We start from the raw sequence: 17,592 nt of genomic DNA on the forward strand, positions 1-17,592 counted from the left end.
CGTGGATCAATATCTAATATTAGATAGAACTCTTTATCCGTAGAAAAAACACAGTATTCTCGTCTTAAGAGTGCATTCGCCGTGATAGTTACTCTGCATGTATTATTTCTAGTCTTCTCAGATGAAGAAACATAAATAATGCTCGCAAAAACAACTGTGAAGTGTCAGCCTAGTTATTTTATTGTTACATTCTACGCTTAAAATATCGCTCAACCTAGCGTCGTGTGATATAATGAAGAGTGGATAAACGTGGAAGTTTTTTTATACTCACTTTTTTTATCAAAAGAAAATTAAGAATAACAAAGCTATTCTGAACACGCGGCGGTTCTTTACTGACAATTACAGTAACTTAACTTCATTCTCTATAAACTTTCACACACTATTAAATTTTCCTATAATAGAACTTTAATAGCAATACTCCTAAAAATAATTTCAATTTTAAATCAATTGTACCTAGAAGTGTTTCAATAAAAAAATTCCGTTACTACGGCGCGTTTCCAATGCCACAGAATAATGAAAAAAATGACAAACTAGCACGTCCATCAAACTTCCATATTTCACTATCGACTGTTTCGAAGTTTCAATCGCAATTTGCAGAAAAATCAATTCGTGGACCGTTATTGTACAGCCCAAAATCTAAAATTCAAACGAGCGAGTGTAAAGGAAGAGATAAAAGATGCGTCTGTATCGTTGGACCGAATTGAAAGAACTTTCCTGCGAGGAACAATAAACGCGCGGCAGATGCATCTTGCGAAAGATCGCGAGCGGATCACGATTACGCAATGCTCGGTATCAATATCGTCGCGTGTCGGTGCTCGCCTACCAACTTCCCAAGGAAAAGCGGCGTATCGTGACGGTGAATCGAAGGAAACGCTAATACGGATCACCATTTTTCCCCCTTTCTTCTTCATGTTCTTCTGCTCCTACGGACGGAACGACTCGCGCGAAATAAAGCGTGAGAGCCACGCGTAGCGCGGCGTGGGCGGATTAGGTATGTAGATATGTGAGAATCGACTGGTCGTGGGCGAATGGTCGGCGCAATGTTGATTGCAATTCTACATCAGGCACCCATAATGTTCTACAGATAATCCCGCAATTTTACGATAATTAAACGACATTGCCTTATCTCACGGTTCCAATACTATAAAACTCCAGGGAATTTTTGTTTATGTGCTGATATACGATCTGTGGGACAGAAACTTCATAGTATGACATTATACTATTATATGGTTATTATTTTGAATAGCTACTTTATTTCGAGTCAGTTTACAGGTGTAGAATTAATCGTTTGCACTAGGAGTACCTGCTGTGCTGATATACTGCATTTCGAGAAATTGTTTTTAAAAATATTGTGTATTCTAAACTTCAAATAAGTGAAATCCAATGTTGCTTAAGAACAATGAACAACCTTATATTTTTAATCGAGCTAGTGCAAAGGATTAAAGGCGGATGTTCTCTGAATTGCTTGGAATAAATATTTGTCTAAAATAATTAATAATATAAATTTGTATTGTAGTTGAGACATTGAATGTTCTGTATATTTTTCGCAAATAATTGATGTTTATTTATTGTATACGGTTCTTTTGAGTAATTCATTTCGAAGTAGCACCGACAGTAACACGAAATTAACGAAATATATGTATACAGGCGAATATAAATATTTCAGGCAACGAAGAAATAATTTATTTCGATTATATTCTTATGGCATGAATTATTTGTTCATTAGCACCGAATGCAATTTTATTCTTATCTTTTCTCCATGATTCAAATAAAATTTCGCTCACTGTGCGTGGCAAGTTCGTTAACACACAGCACGTTGCAGGGTCAAGTGGATTTAAATGAATTAAAATTCCTTAAAATTCATTTTGTGCTCATTAACTACGCTTTCATGTATATGATGATTCTGGTAACGCCATGCATATATATTAGTGAACTTGTATGTGACCTCGTTCTTTCAATTTCAAATGTTCCTCAAATGAAACGGAAGATCTTGCAACGTTCAGAATGAATATTTTATTAATAATTCATTAATAATATTTTTAAAATGTAGTATTAAATTATTACAGTTTCCTTCCCCACTACGTGGCCGTAAAATATTTTTCTTATTCGATTGGAAGTATTATTTGATTCATAAATTAATGCCTTGTTTAAATTCAAGTTAGCTAATTTACTTTTGTGTATGCGAAAGAGTGTCTCATTGAAGAAAATTGAATAATGCAGTTTAATAGACACATTGCGTGCACTGCTTTTCCGCTTACTATTGCGTGCAACACTGGATTAACGCTGTCGTTATGCCTTGCGATATTTAAAGCTTCGCTCCGACGATTGATTGGAAGTTTCACTTGTGATATAATCATAACACTTTCTTATAAATACAATGCCTCTTTATCATCAGGTTTCAATATTACTTCAACCGTTAAATCGAACAAACATTTATTAACTATTCCACGATTTCCATTATAATAGAGTTATTTCAAGTTACTTTCGATAACGTTAATACAGTTTCAATGGTTTATTCGATAATATTCTTAATGAACGAATTGTCTAGTTCTCAAGGAGTAATTATAGATATCAGAAATCTTTTATGTTCTTCGGAACCCATGAAATATTTTATATTTGTCATTCACGGCAATAATTCGCCACAATAATAAAACTAAAAATTGCGATTAACCTCATCAAACGGGATTATTGTATAACCTGTTTAACGAATCCTTTATTGGAAAGCGCGCCGTGTACTCACTGTTCCAGATATTCTAACTTTTAAATGTATTCCAAGGGATCTCTTGAATAGTTAAAGGAACGGATCGAAACTGTTAGACATCTTTGATTCTATAAAGAGTAACAAGAGTAAGCACAAATTTCTCCCCGGGTTTCGCGAAGTTTTTATTTAATTTGATACTTGAACCCCGCTTCTCATAGGACGACGAAACTTCCTTTTAAATCGAAACTTTCCCAGCCGAAATTCTAGCGCAAGTAAACAGAATAATTTGATGATCGTTTAATCAGACAAATGTTGATTTAACAGTTGCGGCTAAAATTATATATCTGCTGCAAACATGTTGAAATAAGTCAGGCAAAAAAATTCTACGAAATCACGCACAAAATATTAAAGAATTAAAAAATGAATACAACTCTTGGTGGTAACGGCTTGGCCCCTTTTCTTTAATTCGTAACTTTTCACTTTCATCACTGTCACCCTACTTGGAAATTTTGCATCGAACATCACGCTAACTTCTAATACTTTATTCAGTATACATACATTCACTTCTTAATTGAGTATCAAATCACTTGACATGCTACGTTTTGATTAAAGAAACAAATTCTTAGCATATTAGATTTGACAGAGATACTAAAATTGTGTTAGTAGAGGATGTACTAACCGATCTGTCAACAACAATGAAACAACAAAATTCTTATTCACGAGATAAGATATTTATTGTTTTTTAATGGCGCTGATAATTAGTCTAGCCGGGCATCGGAGCTAAACATCAACACGGTCACGCCGACATGGTTCGCTGCGGAGAATTCCAAACAGTCCGGCAATTCGCTCGAGTTGGCTGGCTTTCGCGGCGTGCTTATAGGATCCAAAGCCAGGAAAAGTCTTCGTGGAAACTCGGTTCGCTATAAATATATACACGTTCGATGAATCGGACGTATGTCGCGTTGCGTTCGGTCGCCTGGACGGAGTGGTTCGCGTGTGGCTTCAGAAATCACAGAAATCGACGAAATCACCGTGACACAGGGCTGTGATTAGGTATCACCTGATCTGTCTTGTAACACGCATATCACTACTTCTGTTGGTTATTCCTGTTCCCATTAAATGAAACGTTACGTCCGTGCACTCTGCGCCCGTGTAACACGCCATGTAGAAGAGGTTAATGTCGAGTAAGGGATTCTACTGATTTGACTTGATCGTACTCGACTTTAATTACATCGCAACTGAAAATTAATCTCGTTAATAAGACGTGTTATTACAGCCAACTGCATCCAATAAACTGACGAGAAAGATACCGTGATAAAATTTTACGAGTACAGTTTCGATGAAGCGAAGGGAATTTTAAAATTCAAAATTTCATTTAAAATTCTGCATTTCCTTTCGTTTAATTTACTTCATATCAATTCTTATATGACCACATATTCAACTTTTTGTTTTTATTTTTGTATCTTACTTTATCGAGAAACATTTATTACGTGATTTATTTACCTTTATCTCATAACTAGTCACTTGATTCATAAGAATAAGGATATATAAAGTGTTAATACGTTTAGTATTAATACTAGGTTTACATTCATCCTACACTTTTTTCTGTTATTCATAAACTAGATTTTACTTTACATAGATCTCAGAAGGTACTTCAAGAACAAAGAGTTAGAATACGCAACCATACAACTATATCAATCGAAGTCGATAGAAACTTTTACCGAATAACATTTATAAAACTCAACATCCCAGAGTTTCGTTAATTCAGCGCCAACTAAGCATGCGTCGCGATAAGTTAGAAACAGAATCTTTATTACAAGAACGGTTGCCGCCGCGTCACGGTTAACAGCCTAGCAAACCATTCTCGCCTGTATAGAACGCGAAAAGCAGCAGACGGAAGCGCGCGGAACGTGTCGCATTGTGCAATCCGCGTGTCTCGATGAAAATGGAGTCGCACTTTCCTAGATGAACGAAGCCTCGCCGGTCCCAAGCGGCTGAACCAGAAATGAAACGCGCTTTCTTCTTTGTCGCGGCGCACTCCATTTTCGAATCCGGTCGATCGACGAGCCGCTGAATCGCGCCGCACGCCCAGCGAATCACCCGCGGCAGACAACGCGGAATTTCGGATTGACCGATTTCCGATGCGAACTTGAATTATTGATGGAGAAGTGTCGGGGGCACCCCCTTAATTTCCGCGGGCCGCGGTGCGACGCGAAATTTGAGTAGACAGCGTGGAATTCGGGTTTGATCGGTTCCTCACGCCGGTCCTGAATTATTGACGACCGAGCGTCGAGAGATATGAAATCGAAACGACAAACACGGCAACTCGCATTCACCTGCACATGAATTTCTCGATATAGAGTATATGGTGCCGGGAAGAAGATGGTTTAAATTTAATATTCGTGTATGTGATAAATCTCTGTGTTAACTAGAGCAGCTTGAGTAATAGATGCTTTGTAGAATGTGAAAATTCGTCGACATTAGGGTATTCCTTTAGGATAGTATTATAAAGTCGTTAATATAACTTTGTATAGAAGACTATACAATTTTTTATAACTTACTTTATAGTTTATTTACAGATAAAATAGATTTGTCGACATTTAGAATGGTCTTTGTGCCGTTGTAAATTGAGTTTGACTCATTTTTGTGTTCCTTTCTCATAGTTTCGTAGGTAACATGTAACAAATTGAAAGTAAATTTTGGGTTTATTGTTCGCGAGTTATCTGTCGAGGGAGAAACAAGACTACGAGAAAGATGTTTTTGAAATTTTTACGCGAGCGAAAGATAAGGATAAGTTTCCGAGTGGGCTGGAGTCCGTTGCATTCAAACTTCTGGTATCTCTTGGAAGACTGTTCGACGGTAAAGTTTAAGGGAGGATTTACAAAAATTTATCGTCATAGTTTCGAATACGAGCGTCAACGGTGCTTCTCCGTCCACGAGCACGAATCTATCCCACTAGTTGTGCGAACGGAATATATTTTCGAATTGTATTTCCTTGAAAGGTATAGTGATTCAGGCGACTTGAATCTTCGCAGACTCGGTGAAATATCTTTCGCGGCACTTCGGAAACGTCACTGACAGGCGATAAAAATCGTGAAGTATACTATACATGTAAATTCATAATTCCAAACCTCAATGTAGAAAGAATACACATAAACTGAATCATTGTTTCTTACGACTACTATACTACTATACTTTCATCTCAACGAACACAACACCGAAGTTACAAAATCTAAAAACGCTCCGTTCAACCACACAATACAATTCCACAAGAACCACCTCGATCCGCCCAAATAATTCAAAACACCTACCAAATTTCTGGCATGAGCGGCCAAAAAGGAAAACAAGGGAAAGTCGAAAAAACACGTAAATCGTACATAGTGTCGTCGAAATAAGTCGTTCTCCGGCTGTGTTTACCATTTAAATGAAAGCCAGGCTCGTACATATGCAGTATTTCGCGACACGTGTCAAAAACGACATTCCGTGTCGTAGGGATCGCCGTTCGGCCTATCGAGCGATCGAGCGAGCGAGTGAACGAACGGGCATGCGAGCGTGTAAAAAAAAAAACAAAGCACGAGCGGTTCGTATAAATGCAAAACGGAAATTGATTCCTTCTTCGTTGACTTGCATTTCGAATCGTGACATTTCGGTCCGCGGTCGCGCGCGTACGACAGGAAGGGACGGGACAATCTGTCGGGCGGTCGTAAACGGTCGTGATAAGATCGTTAACGTATACGCGAGCGTTAACGATCGGGCGTGCAGCAATTAAGCGGTGGGGACGGGTCCGCGGAGTCTCTGGGGCCGTTGATCGGGAAACGTTTCAGGTAGCTGGAACAACCGTCTCATACTTAACCGATCAATCGACCGAAACGCTGCGGCCAATTAACGTTCGGCCGTGCGAGAGGGCCGAGACGATTAATCAACTTTTTCGCCGATCGCCGGCCGTGTTTTCCGGTAATTAACTGGGAAATACGTCCTGCCAGCGAAGGATTTTTGCTTTAACGCGGACTCGGCCGGGCGATTCGCCCGCGGAGAGCCGATGACTGTACGGCCGGAAGACGGTCAGCGACGTTAGACTAAGTAGATTAAGCGAAAACGCCGAATAACGGGGCGCACGAATGAATTTTTGATCGTGCGCCGCGATCCGATCGATCGCCTGTTAATGGATTGCCGCGATCAATCTAAACGCGGATACACGTTTCGGCAGGGAGTCGGGGGTTGAACGGTTGCTAGGTGCACGGAACGCGAAAACACGAATACTCATCTTCGGCCGGGTTTCACAATGCCGCGCGATATCGGCCGCCCCCGCGGGGGACATTTCGCAGGGAAAGGAGGCGCGATTAAAACGAAGGAAATCCCCGAACCATCCTCCATTGTCGCGCGGCCACGTATCGACTCCGCGCGCTACCTAGCTCCCTCGTTTACTCGCTGACTATGCATATTCAGCACGTGACACGCGATCATGCAGATGCGGGCGTGCTTTCTAAATTTCACTGCAAGCATTCCGGAAAACGCGTGACGCGTGCCGCGTCTTTCGTCAAATGGAATAAAGGCTATTGTACGGCGGCGGCGGTGGCGGCCGCGCGCAGACTAAAAATAAACGGAACTAAATGACGAGCGCGTTTACTGGCGCGATGTAAATCGTCGCCGGTGCACCGCGCCGGCACACGAAAAGACGTTTCAATTCAGTCGACTTCCTGGCCGACCAACTTTTCTACCGTTCGTCGATAAATAAAGAGTCTCGGACGTAATAAGTGAAACGGATCGGAATTTTTTCCTCGTTTTTGTTGGATATCGTAGAATGAAGTTGGTTGCCAGTGTCGTTTAATCCTGCCAACGCGATTCGTGATTGTGTTAGAATTGTAACGCGAATCGTTATGTAAGGTATGTTATTCTTATTTAATGCGATGCACTGGTTGTCCTGCAGTTGGTAACACAATAGAAATAGAACTGATTGTACGCGGAAAGTTATACTATCTCAAGTAGTAAATCTTAAAAATTGTGTCTCAATTTTCGCCATAATACCATTTATGAATTTCACTGCGGTCAACTTGAAGTTACAGATCAACAGATACTAATACGATACAATCTTTAAACAATGGTTTTTGAATATCATCAACAAAATGTCTCAAAACTCATTCACAGGGAATATAATTTCCTCAGAACGGGTGTTCTTATCATACATCAAGCGTCATCCCCGATCTTTTTAAGGACCCACGGAAGTTCATAAATTACTTTCCACTAAGATAAATACTTTATATACTTTAGTCGTTAGTTCGCCGCTAAGCGAAGGAGGCGGACCCGGCGGATAAGAAGGATGACCGGCTCTTCGGGACCACTTGAAAAGCGAAGTCCCCTCCGTGCCGTTTCCTTGGGGACGAAATGAACTTCATTATGGATATTCTTCAAACGGGAAAAGAAACGAGCAGCCCGAAAGGAATCAATTCCTCCGGTCGCATCCGTCAGCAAGCTCGGACGGGGCTCGCATTCGGTGAACGCGAGTGCCGCATTAAAATCGATATGCTGTAACTTTAAATGACGGACGTCGACCGCGCCGTAAAAACGCCGGACAACAGGGAATACGGTGGGAAAGAAGGACAAGCGCGGATGACAGCGGCGCCTAAGGATGCGAAACGCAATCGAATCGCGCGATTAATAATCCACCGGTTTCTAACGAACATCGGACGCGGTCATTAATATTGTTAACCGCGCGTGATAGCGGATTCCTGCGCACCGAGAAGGGAACAACGCGCGAAGAAATACCTGCCGCACGAGAACCTTTGCTCCTATGAACGGTGGTTGCCAGCTCCACCGTGCCGATTTACTATCCAGATACCGTGACTCCAATTAATTACACCTTCCAATTCTTTCAGATAGAGCAATATTTATGGATTATTGTTTCGAAAGTACGACACAGTTGAGACGTTACGCCGGAGGATGGAAAACGCGGTTTCGTATTTTCATACTGGCATCTCGATCATTAACATCGGGCCGATTATAAATCACGGGTGAAAAGTTGCCGATGCGTTTGCTAATAAAGCAAGATTCGCACTCTCGCGCTTGTTGAAAAACTAGCGAGATACGGCTGCGAGTATGCAGCCGCGAATGAGCGACGCTTCACCGAGTCGGTTTCAAGTGCAGGCACACCGTACGTGCCTTTTCATATTTCAGGGACCCTCTCGGACCCTCCAATTTCTCTCGAATCACGAGTGGCAGTGGGCTCCGAATTTTTAAATTATCGCTGCGCACGTATCTACCTTCCTCGTTCCCGGTCTATCTTCTACTTTCCCGAACGTTCCAATTGCCGAACACGAATTCCGAAATTTAACAAAAAAAGGCAATATATTCGATTAAGTAGCCCTTTAATCGAGCCCGACAAGTCCACGGTACTTCTGCCGACCGAGAGACGACAGAAGGGAATCAAATTTTCATGACTGTACCGGTTCACCGAACACCTCCGCCCTCTTCGAGGCAACGAGCATACATTTTCTAATTGGTTGTCCTCGCATCACTCAGCTCCCATCGAATCGTAAGTGACATCAGACTCGCGGGCCGTTCGGCCTATCGATGCCGGTCGCGTACTGCTCGGCCGTTCGCGAGCCTTCGCCAAGCGCGCCGCGAAGAATGCATTTTCTAATTAACGAACGAAGGGAGCCTCCCGCCCGCTCAATCTCCATCAAATTAACACCGGCCGTCGTTATATCTAGCTATGCCCAATTCTCGAGGGATTCTCTAAAGGGACTCGTCACGGCCGGCGCGGAAAGAGCGAAAGAGAGGCGCATCGACCTACACCGTACGGAGTTAGAGACAGAGGGAAAGAGGATTGTAAAAGGGAAAAAGAAAGAGGCAGAGACGGCTACGGCGAGAGAGAAACGGAAAGAAACGAAGAGAGAAAGAGCGAACGGCGCGAACAGCGCGCGAGCGGCGGCGGCGGCGGCGGCGAGTGCCGCGAGTAGCGGCGATGTAGGTCAACCGCGAGGCGACCGCGAGAGGCCCCGAGGGTCGCCGAGAATCGGCGAGAACGGCCGAACGGCAATCACGTTGCGCGCATCTGGGTCACCGGCGTACTGGCGCATGCGCAGTCGCCTCCCTCGGTCGTTCACCGTTGACCAAGTTACTAACCTTCCGACACCCGGTCGCCAGTTAGATTCCCGTATTGACCGCTGGAAAAACGTTGACTTTTCCCTCACGAGAGAAAACGGTCCGGTCTTTTCATACGTCAGGGAACCCAGACCCGACCAGGCTGAACGTTGAACGGAAACTTCACGGAGGTTCGTAGCACCATGGATGGTTAGCGGCGGCGTCTAGCGCTCACCGGTAACGGACGTTAACTCACGATCGAAATGTAGCTATCAGTCGACTGTTTGCAGGATGAGGTGCTCATAGTGCACAGATGGTGTTCGTCAGAACGAACACGAGATTCGGCGTTTAACGCTAGATAACATCGTCGCTGGACGAAAGGAAACGAAATGTACCGAAGGGCAAACGACACGCCGCGTCCCGCCCGGCTACCCAACGGACCACACGATTTTGAATCGTAGATGTCGCTGCGGCGCACCGTTGCGCGGCGTGTGCACTGTTCCCAAGGCAGGAAGTAACGCGTCCCGCGAATCGATCGATTCTTACGACTGGAAACTGCCTAGGAACTATACCGTTGATCGGGAGTATCGACGGGAAGCCGATGTCGGTGGCTGCCTAGCGTCTTCTCCGGCTGACGAGTATCGGACTCCGGACTCTGAGAAGGTAACCGAGCCGTCGACGTCTACCGACAGCCAGATGCAAATCAGCTGCGGTATCGGGGACCGGTGCGCCGAGTAACTGACGCGATAAATCCATGCGTAACGGGCTACAATTTATCCGTGATGTACGCGTCCGCAGCAGACAACGTTTGCACTGATGCGCGCGCGAACACCGACGACGAAAATACATAATGAATGGCCGCGAGAAACGGAAGACAATGTTTAGCCGGCTGAATCGGCCGATGCGTTTCCGAGCTATTCACGTCCGGCCCGGCCCGGCCCGAATTCGAAAATCTTTTCGGCCGGTCTTGGCACCGGTTGGCCGACGCTCGGCCGTGTCGCGCCGCACGGCACAGCGTCGCGTTCAGCACGCGGACCCCTGTGTGTGCCGGTGCGGCGCGGCGGAGCAATGTCGCAAGCGTTGCTACATCTGAATTCGCTTAAGGAAACTGTAACGGTCATTCTTGTCTGCGGCTGAGCGGGACTCCTTCGCAGTTGCGCACTACGTGGCCCCAAGGGCCGTTTGCTTCTCCCCGTTCTCGCGTTACGTAATTCACGAGATCGGTCATCCTCGCGTCCCGTACCGGTCGCCTTCTGCCACAGATGATTTCGTGTCGTCCGCGTCGCTGGACGGCTCCGCGTTTTGCACCGATACGAGTTACTCGTGTCCCGGCGTCTCGCGTGTCCGCAGACATTCGTCGCTAGAATAACTAATGGCAACTTCAAAACATGTCTGTTCGGATTAAGTATACAAAAATTATTGAGACCCCTGAAACCGGAGAATAGAAGCGAGATCCGATGGTCCTATAGCTTGCGGTTTCTCTGTCCTTTTCAATCATCTATATTCTGGGGACTTAAAATACCTGAATTTCTTCAACAAACTGCTTCTGAAACAGGTACATTTGGATGTAAAAAGAATTGAACTTAGTTCAGTGTGTAACATCATGCATACTTAATGTATACATTACTTGGGCAGTCTTGCGGTATCTAGAACAGAGATAGCAGTAAAATTACGAATGGCATATTTTTTCGAGTTCTGAGAATTCGACTTATCGCTTATCATCAGCCTTTAAGCTACTGTTATAACTTATACTGTGCAGGGAAACTATCAACGTACGTTTGACTATTTATATGAAATAGATGTACTGGTTTCCTGTCCGGGATGCCGACATCTCTGATCAGAGTCGTAGGCGATGGAAGCATCTAGCGCGTGGGAGTTACCATCCGATGGACCCGGCTGATGAAATCTGTACCTCGTTCAGTTGTCCACGGAACACGGTTTCCTTATTTCCGAGGATCATCGAACTGTATTTCGTCTGACGTATCTTGGGCGAGAGAGATGTGAACACGTAGGTATAGAAGACCGATAAGTCGGAAGTTCCATGCCAGTCCAACGTCTGGTGCCGATGAAATCTGCATCGCGTTCGGGCCTGCTATGTAATCAGTTCCTTATTTCCGGAGATCATCGCTCCGTATTTCGCGTCGTGTATCTTTAGCCAGAAGTGCATGGGCGTAGCACTCGGGAAGACCGATTGCAAATACTTCTTGGTATTTACAAGACACCTTACTTTCTCATTGCTATTTGAGGTCGTTATTATTGACACGCTATTAACAAGGTAAATGTATGAACTTTCCTATAAATCTCAAATTGTAGGGAACTCTCGATGCCATACCCAAAGTGTCTAATGAACAAGTCAGCCTCGGCTACAAACAATTAGTCAATCCGGTTAGACAGCTCCAAGTTCTTTCCCGAGAAGCGCAGTCGATTGATCTTTTTTCCACTGTTGCAACAACACTCGCGTCAAATAAAATATTGTCTCTCGGAAAGATAACGGACGATAGGGAACGGTATGTCGGTAACCTAGATAAAATCTGCGCGATGCAGACCGGACGATTCGCTAATCGTGGACGTCGCTGTTCGTCGTCGGCCGCGAGGGTGAAACGAAAGAAAAAAGCTCGGCCTATGGCTGACTAGTTCCGCGAATGTATGAGGCGAGTCGAAGAAGGGCAAAGAAAGGAGAGAAATATTAAAAGCGCGCGGAACGCTTGCACCGGCGGCTCATAAGAACCTACCTCCATGCTGATTATTCTATAGCCTGACCTACATTCATTCCGAGATTCACGCCGCCTCGCGACTCGCGACGACAAACGCGCGCGCGCTCGCTTCAGCGGCTGCACGCAACGGCTGTCTGCGAGGATGGAGGAGCAGAGAAGAAGCAATAAAAAGATATTTGGATAAACGGAGTGCAGCCGAGCTCCCGTTTCCCGGCGCATGAACGCTGATTCACGATAAGCCGCGCCGGGAGTCAGCACGCCGAAGGGAAAAGGAAAAAAAGGAACGCCCCACTCGGTACATTAAATTTCAGCTTGCCGGGGTGCAGGTGCATCGTCGCGTCAAACCGCGCCGCGAGACAATTATCATTACGCGGCGGCACGGCGACGAGAGTTCGTACCCGACGTCACCCTTTAAACGCCGACGGATTAAGTCACAAGTTACGTAACGTCTGTTATTGTCTGAGCGACTTAGAAGGGCCGCGAGAGGTTGCCCCGGGAATTTCGCGGATAAAACGCCGATTCTAGATCTCGCTGACGAAAGAGCGTAACCCCGGCTCGGCGAAAATATCGCTGATTGTTTCCGACAATCAGTATGCAAATCGGTCGCCGCTGTGTCGCAAGCTGGGAATTATTTAGACCGATCTTCCACGTAGCGAGACAAGCATTTCAATCCAACCGAATGGAATTCCAATTTTGTTGACATTCCTGACTCTTGATCAAGTCGCGTGATGAACGATACGCGAACGACCGCCTGCTTAAATTGAACGTTCAACGTTTAAGGATTCAACAGTCTCTCCGCCGCTGTAGCGCACCGCGGAGGACAGCGCGAATTAACGCTGTCACTCGGTCGTTTCCTCGCTAGGATGTCTGACATCATTTAGTCGGGCCGCGAGGGGGCAACAAACTTCGCGAGAGCGAGTTCCTAAGTGTCATGGAAATAAACATCAACTTCGGGCCGAGCAATTTGTGCCAAGACGCGGGTCTGCACCGAGCTACAACCGATCGAACGCGGTTTCGACATTCTTGTGTACTTCGCCCGCGTCTCCCGTGAACGCCTGCCTAGCTAGCTGCGCCGCGCGGGCCGAGCCGCTCTTACGGGGAACGTTCTGATTCACCTGGTGTAAATTTACCCTACAGCTGATCGCCGGCCGTGCTTGGGATTGGCTCGCGGACTCATCCTTCGCGATTCCGAGTTCACTCGCAGGCTGCATCACGTCGATTTTTAACCATTTATGGCACGGCCTTCGACCGGTACATAAACGGGCATCGAGCCGCATGCTAAAAGGCGCGCGCTGTTCGTTCCTCTTCTCCTGCGCCGCGGGCAACGCCGAATTACCCCCGTACCGCCGCCGCACCGCGCCGGCCGCAGAATAAAAGGAACGAAACCGAAACAAGTTTGCATTGTAAAGAGGCCTTAAAGGTTCCCGTTATGCAACCCGCGGCCTCTCAAACGGACCACCTCGCCAGGTAACAGGCTTCCGAAAATTTTCACGGGGCTTTAACGATATTTTAAAAATACTTTAACTCGAAAGTTAAAGATTCTTTTGTCGTCTTTCATTCTGGAAGAGTAACAGCTGGGAAGGTAACTGAGTTTGATAATAGCTTTTCTTCGGTACTTTCCAGCATATATCTTAGTACATTTTTATTTTTCCCCTGTTTCATCATCCTCCAAGCATCTCATTATTACCAAAATTTCTACACACACATAGTCAACGTAAGTTACAGAAAGTTACAGAACTCTTATATTACTTTCGATCTACCAAAGCCACCGATCCGCGAGAAAGAAATTTCCCCGCGTTTCATTCCAAAACTCCGCAAGAAAGCCCGCAGTCCGATCGACATCGCGAATTGATGTCCGCCCGTTGTCGTTAGGAATCAAGGAAACACCGTGCCGAAACTCGAAATTACATAACCCTGAGCAAATCGATCAGCCCCAGCGGCAGCGGTCGCTTGCAAAACGCTAATATCGGATCGGCCCGCGAGTTCTCGGCCGTGTGCGTCGTCCGGTGGCCGTCGACGTCCGTCGTCGCGTCAGACACGCACGCGTGCACGCATCTCCCGGTGGCTTTCCGCGCGTCGACGCTTATCGCGGCGTGGCCGCTTATCAGTTCCAGCTATCGGGCCATTTCATCGTGTAAATTCCAGCGTGGCCGGGCCGCCGTCGGCGTCGCACGTCGCCGCTGCCGCCGCGAGAGCCGCCTGGAACGACGCGCGCGCGGAGACATATCGCTGGGGCGATTATTTATTTGCGAAACGTATTTATAGAGTATTACGCGGCGCAGGTTGGCAACCTCGTGCACGGTTATGCAATAAACGAGAGAAGGAGCGAAAGGAACATGGGCGAGGGGCGGAGGAGGTCGCGGGAGGACGAGCGAGGGAACGGCTTGAAGTGAGAGGAAGCGATGCCCGTGGCCGCCGGGGGCAGAGACAATGATACGCCGCCGGGAATGAGAGGGGCGGCCTCGGAGGGAGAAGGACGGTGAGCGAAGCCGCGAGCAAGGGTGGGGACGGAGCCGTGACCGGTGGTGGGGAGAGGCGCGCGCGTGTCCGAGAGAAAGAGCGAACCTCTAAAGGAGTTATTTGGAAATAGGTGGCTTGTCACTGAGAGCCGAGGGTTGAGAAGGAGGCACGACCAGCTTAGAAGGGTGGACGAGGACGGAGCGTGTCTGAAAAAAGTGAGGAGGAGGGATGATGTATTAGGAGAGAGGCAATATCTTGAAAATCCATGCTGGCTGGGCCGAAGCGGCGCGTCGGAGGGTAAGGTTTCTGGTAAATACATGAGCACGGACGGAGGACGGAGGATGGGTAAGGAGAGCCACGTTGCGTGATGACAATGTCAATGGGGGATCTAAGGACAAATGAAGATGTTGAGCAATTCTTTTGGTGTTCGGTGTTAGACGTTTAGGAATGGAATGTTGTGCCTGAATAGGGAAATACGATTAGAAATGATATCAGTGATAAGGATCAGGTGCAATGTAGGGTGGGAAAGTTTCCACCGGACACATACCCGCCAGCGGCTGAATCAAAATCCAGCGAGCGCCGGCGCGCGTTGCATTAAGTGCATTATGCGCAGGACAAAAATGAAAGTGACCTTGGCACAAATGCCTAAAGCGTACGCCGATCGTAGAATCGCATTAACACTGAATATAAATTAAAACCGATTGTTACGCGGCGTGTGGCAACAGCCGAGCGCGCGCGCGTCGGTCAAGATGCAATAGTCCAATTGGCAAAAGGGATTGCGAAATCGGAGTTAGACGTGGTTTCCGAGGGAAACCGCTCGCGCGCCGCCTATGCAACGATGTAAAAGCAATAAAACTTTTGCACTTCCGTTTCCTCGCATGTACGGATAGCAATTTCGCTTCTATATATAACTTTACGACCCTGTGTCTACAACGTTGTAACTTATAAAGCCGCGTGTTAAATGGGAACAATAACCGAACGGAAAAACCGAAAATACAAGGGGAAGATTCTTGAAATTTATCGCTCGTCCGAATATCATATTTCCACGGAGACAACGAATACGGAATCCCACGGAGGTGGCCGCCGCCACGGTGCACCGTCAACAGATATAGAGGTATGCCCGTAAAAGTGATATATCTCCGTCTCCATCAAACCGTACCAACGATAAAACGCCGCGCGACGCTCGTTAGTTGAAAAAGAAACTGCTCGTAAAAGTCCTCCCGTGTCAAGAATCGTCTAATTCTATTATCCGGCTTCCCGAATCCTCGCGACCTGACACGGCGCATACGCGCACGACGCTCCTCCACTCAATAGAAGCTGCGGTCGTAAACGGGGCGGGAAGTAAACGGAAAACCATCGCGGTTCTTTAATTAGTCGGGGCTCGCGTTCGTCCCGCTCGAAAGACAAACTTTCCGGAACCCATGGTTCCCGAATGTCCTCGCGGTCGTCGAGGCGAAACACGATACGCACGTGTATTTAGGAGCCGGTGCCCTTAACGAGCCGCACTAATAAAGTTAACGGGCGGCGTGGCGGTGGAGTCTCGAGATCGGAAAGCGCGCCATACGGGCTCGTGCGTTTCCGTGAACGTTCGGCGCCGCGCGACGAACGATAGTCGCTAGGAACGGTCGTTCGGCGGAGTTCGCGGTTACTCGACCGTCCTCGCGGTTGCGAGGGTGGAGGGGGCGCCGACCGTGCGACAGGGTGGGGAGAGCGAAGGGTGAGGCACTCGGCCATCATCGGCGGAGGCGCGCACAGTTCAGTGACCCGACGCAGCGTCATTCTATGACGGGGGGCGCGGGGAGTTCTGACATATTGTGAGATGCCAACCCGCTAACGCCGGTCCCCGAAAAACGCCTCTCTCCGTCTCGCTCCGGTCTAACATTCCTTCCCGTCTCTTCCTCTCCCTCTCGCCGTCTTTTATCCCCCCTTTTTTCCAGTTTCCGTCTTTTTTCGTCCATCCTCCTCTCTTTCTCTCTCCTACGATCACTCTCTTCATCAACTATCTGGATTTACTTCTTTTTTTCCCTCAGTTATTCCCGCTTATTCCCCCTCCACATTTTTTTTCTATCTCCGTCGTCATATCGCTCCCCCCTACCCTTTTCTTTGTTTCTTTCCCCTCCTTCTCCCCCGCGATCGTTTTTCCCTCTTCGTTCGTCGTGTTATCTGTTTCCCCTTCTCTCTCTTTCTCCCTGGCTCTCTCTCTCACTCTCTCTCTCTCTTTCTCTCTCTTTCTCTCTCTCTCTCTGTCTCTCTTATCTCTGTCTTCGTCGCCGTTCGTCTCCTTTCTTTCCGAATAACTCGTCGTGCTCGGACTTCTCCTACGGTAGGTTCATCAAACCCCCGAAATATTCATGCCGTCGGCCGGCGCGCCACGGGAGTTTCCGCGAGTTTTCCCGACCGGGTCCGAAGCAGGAAGCGTGGTGGATCGCGTGACGCGCTCTCGCAGTAGAAACGTGTAACCGCGTGTCGTCTCGGTCCGCCGCCGCGGCTCGGATGCCCGGCGATATCGCGTCCACCTAAAGCCTCTAACCGTCGTCTTCGTCGTGGTCGTGTAAGTACGTGTGACGTTAGTTGGTGCGCGTTCGAGGCTCCCGAAATTGCTGCGGAGGAAGGAAACGTGGTAGATATATATCGCTG

At 46.9% G+C, this 17,592-nt stretch overlaps 1 protein-coding gene and 1 long non-coding RNA gene across 8 annotated transcripts in view; both read left to right on the top strand.

Moving 5' to 3' along the window:
* The window catches only part of Hr3 (nuclear hormone receptor 3 ROR-beta), a 129,696-nt gene that overhangs the window by 84,575 nt on the left and 27,529 nt on the right, over positions 1-17,592 (top strand). For 3 of the 7 annotated variants that reach the window (XR_013001420.1, XM_031971486.2, XM_031971487.2), the window contains exons 1-2: positions 14,866-14,974; positions 15,086-15,252. The exons of 3 other annotated variants lie outside the window; for them this stretch is intronic. Coding sequence is in view for 2 of the 4 variants with exons in the window: in XM_031971486.2 (XP_031827346.1) it covers positions 14,898-14,974; positions 15,086-15,252 (244 nt within the window). In the remaining 2 variants the exon portion in view is untranslated. Of the gene's footprint in view, positions 1-14,865; positions 14,975-15,085; positions 15,265-17,592 lie in introns of those variants that run through there. One more of the 7 variants, XM_076374254.1, reaches the window with a different exon arrangement.
* On the top strand, positions 9,818-11,678 carry LOC143176901 (uncharacterized). Its single transcript, XR_013001421.1, has 3 exons — positions 9,818-9,972; positions 10,072-10,444; positions 11,581-11,678. It is a non-coding gene; the product is annotated as an uncharacterized LOC143176901 (long non-coding RNA).

This window comes from Nomia melanderi, chromosome 2 (genome assembly GCF_051020985.1).
Source record: "Nomia melanderi isolate GNS246 chromosome 2, iyNomMela1, whole genome shotgun sequence".
NCBI lineage: Eukaryota > Metazoa > Arthropoda > Insecta > Hymenoptera > Halictidae > Nomia > Nomia melanderi.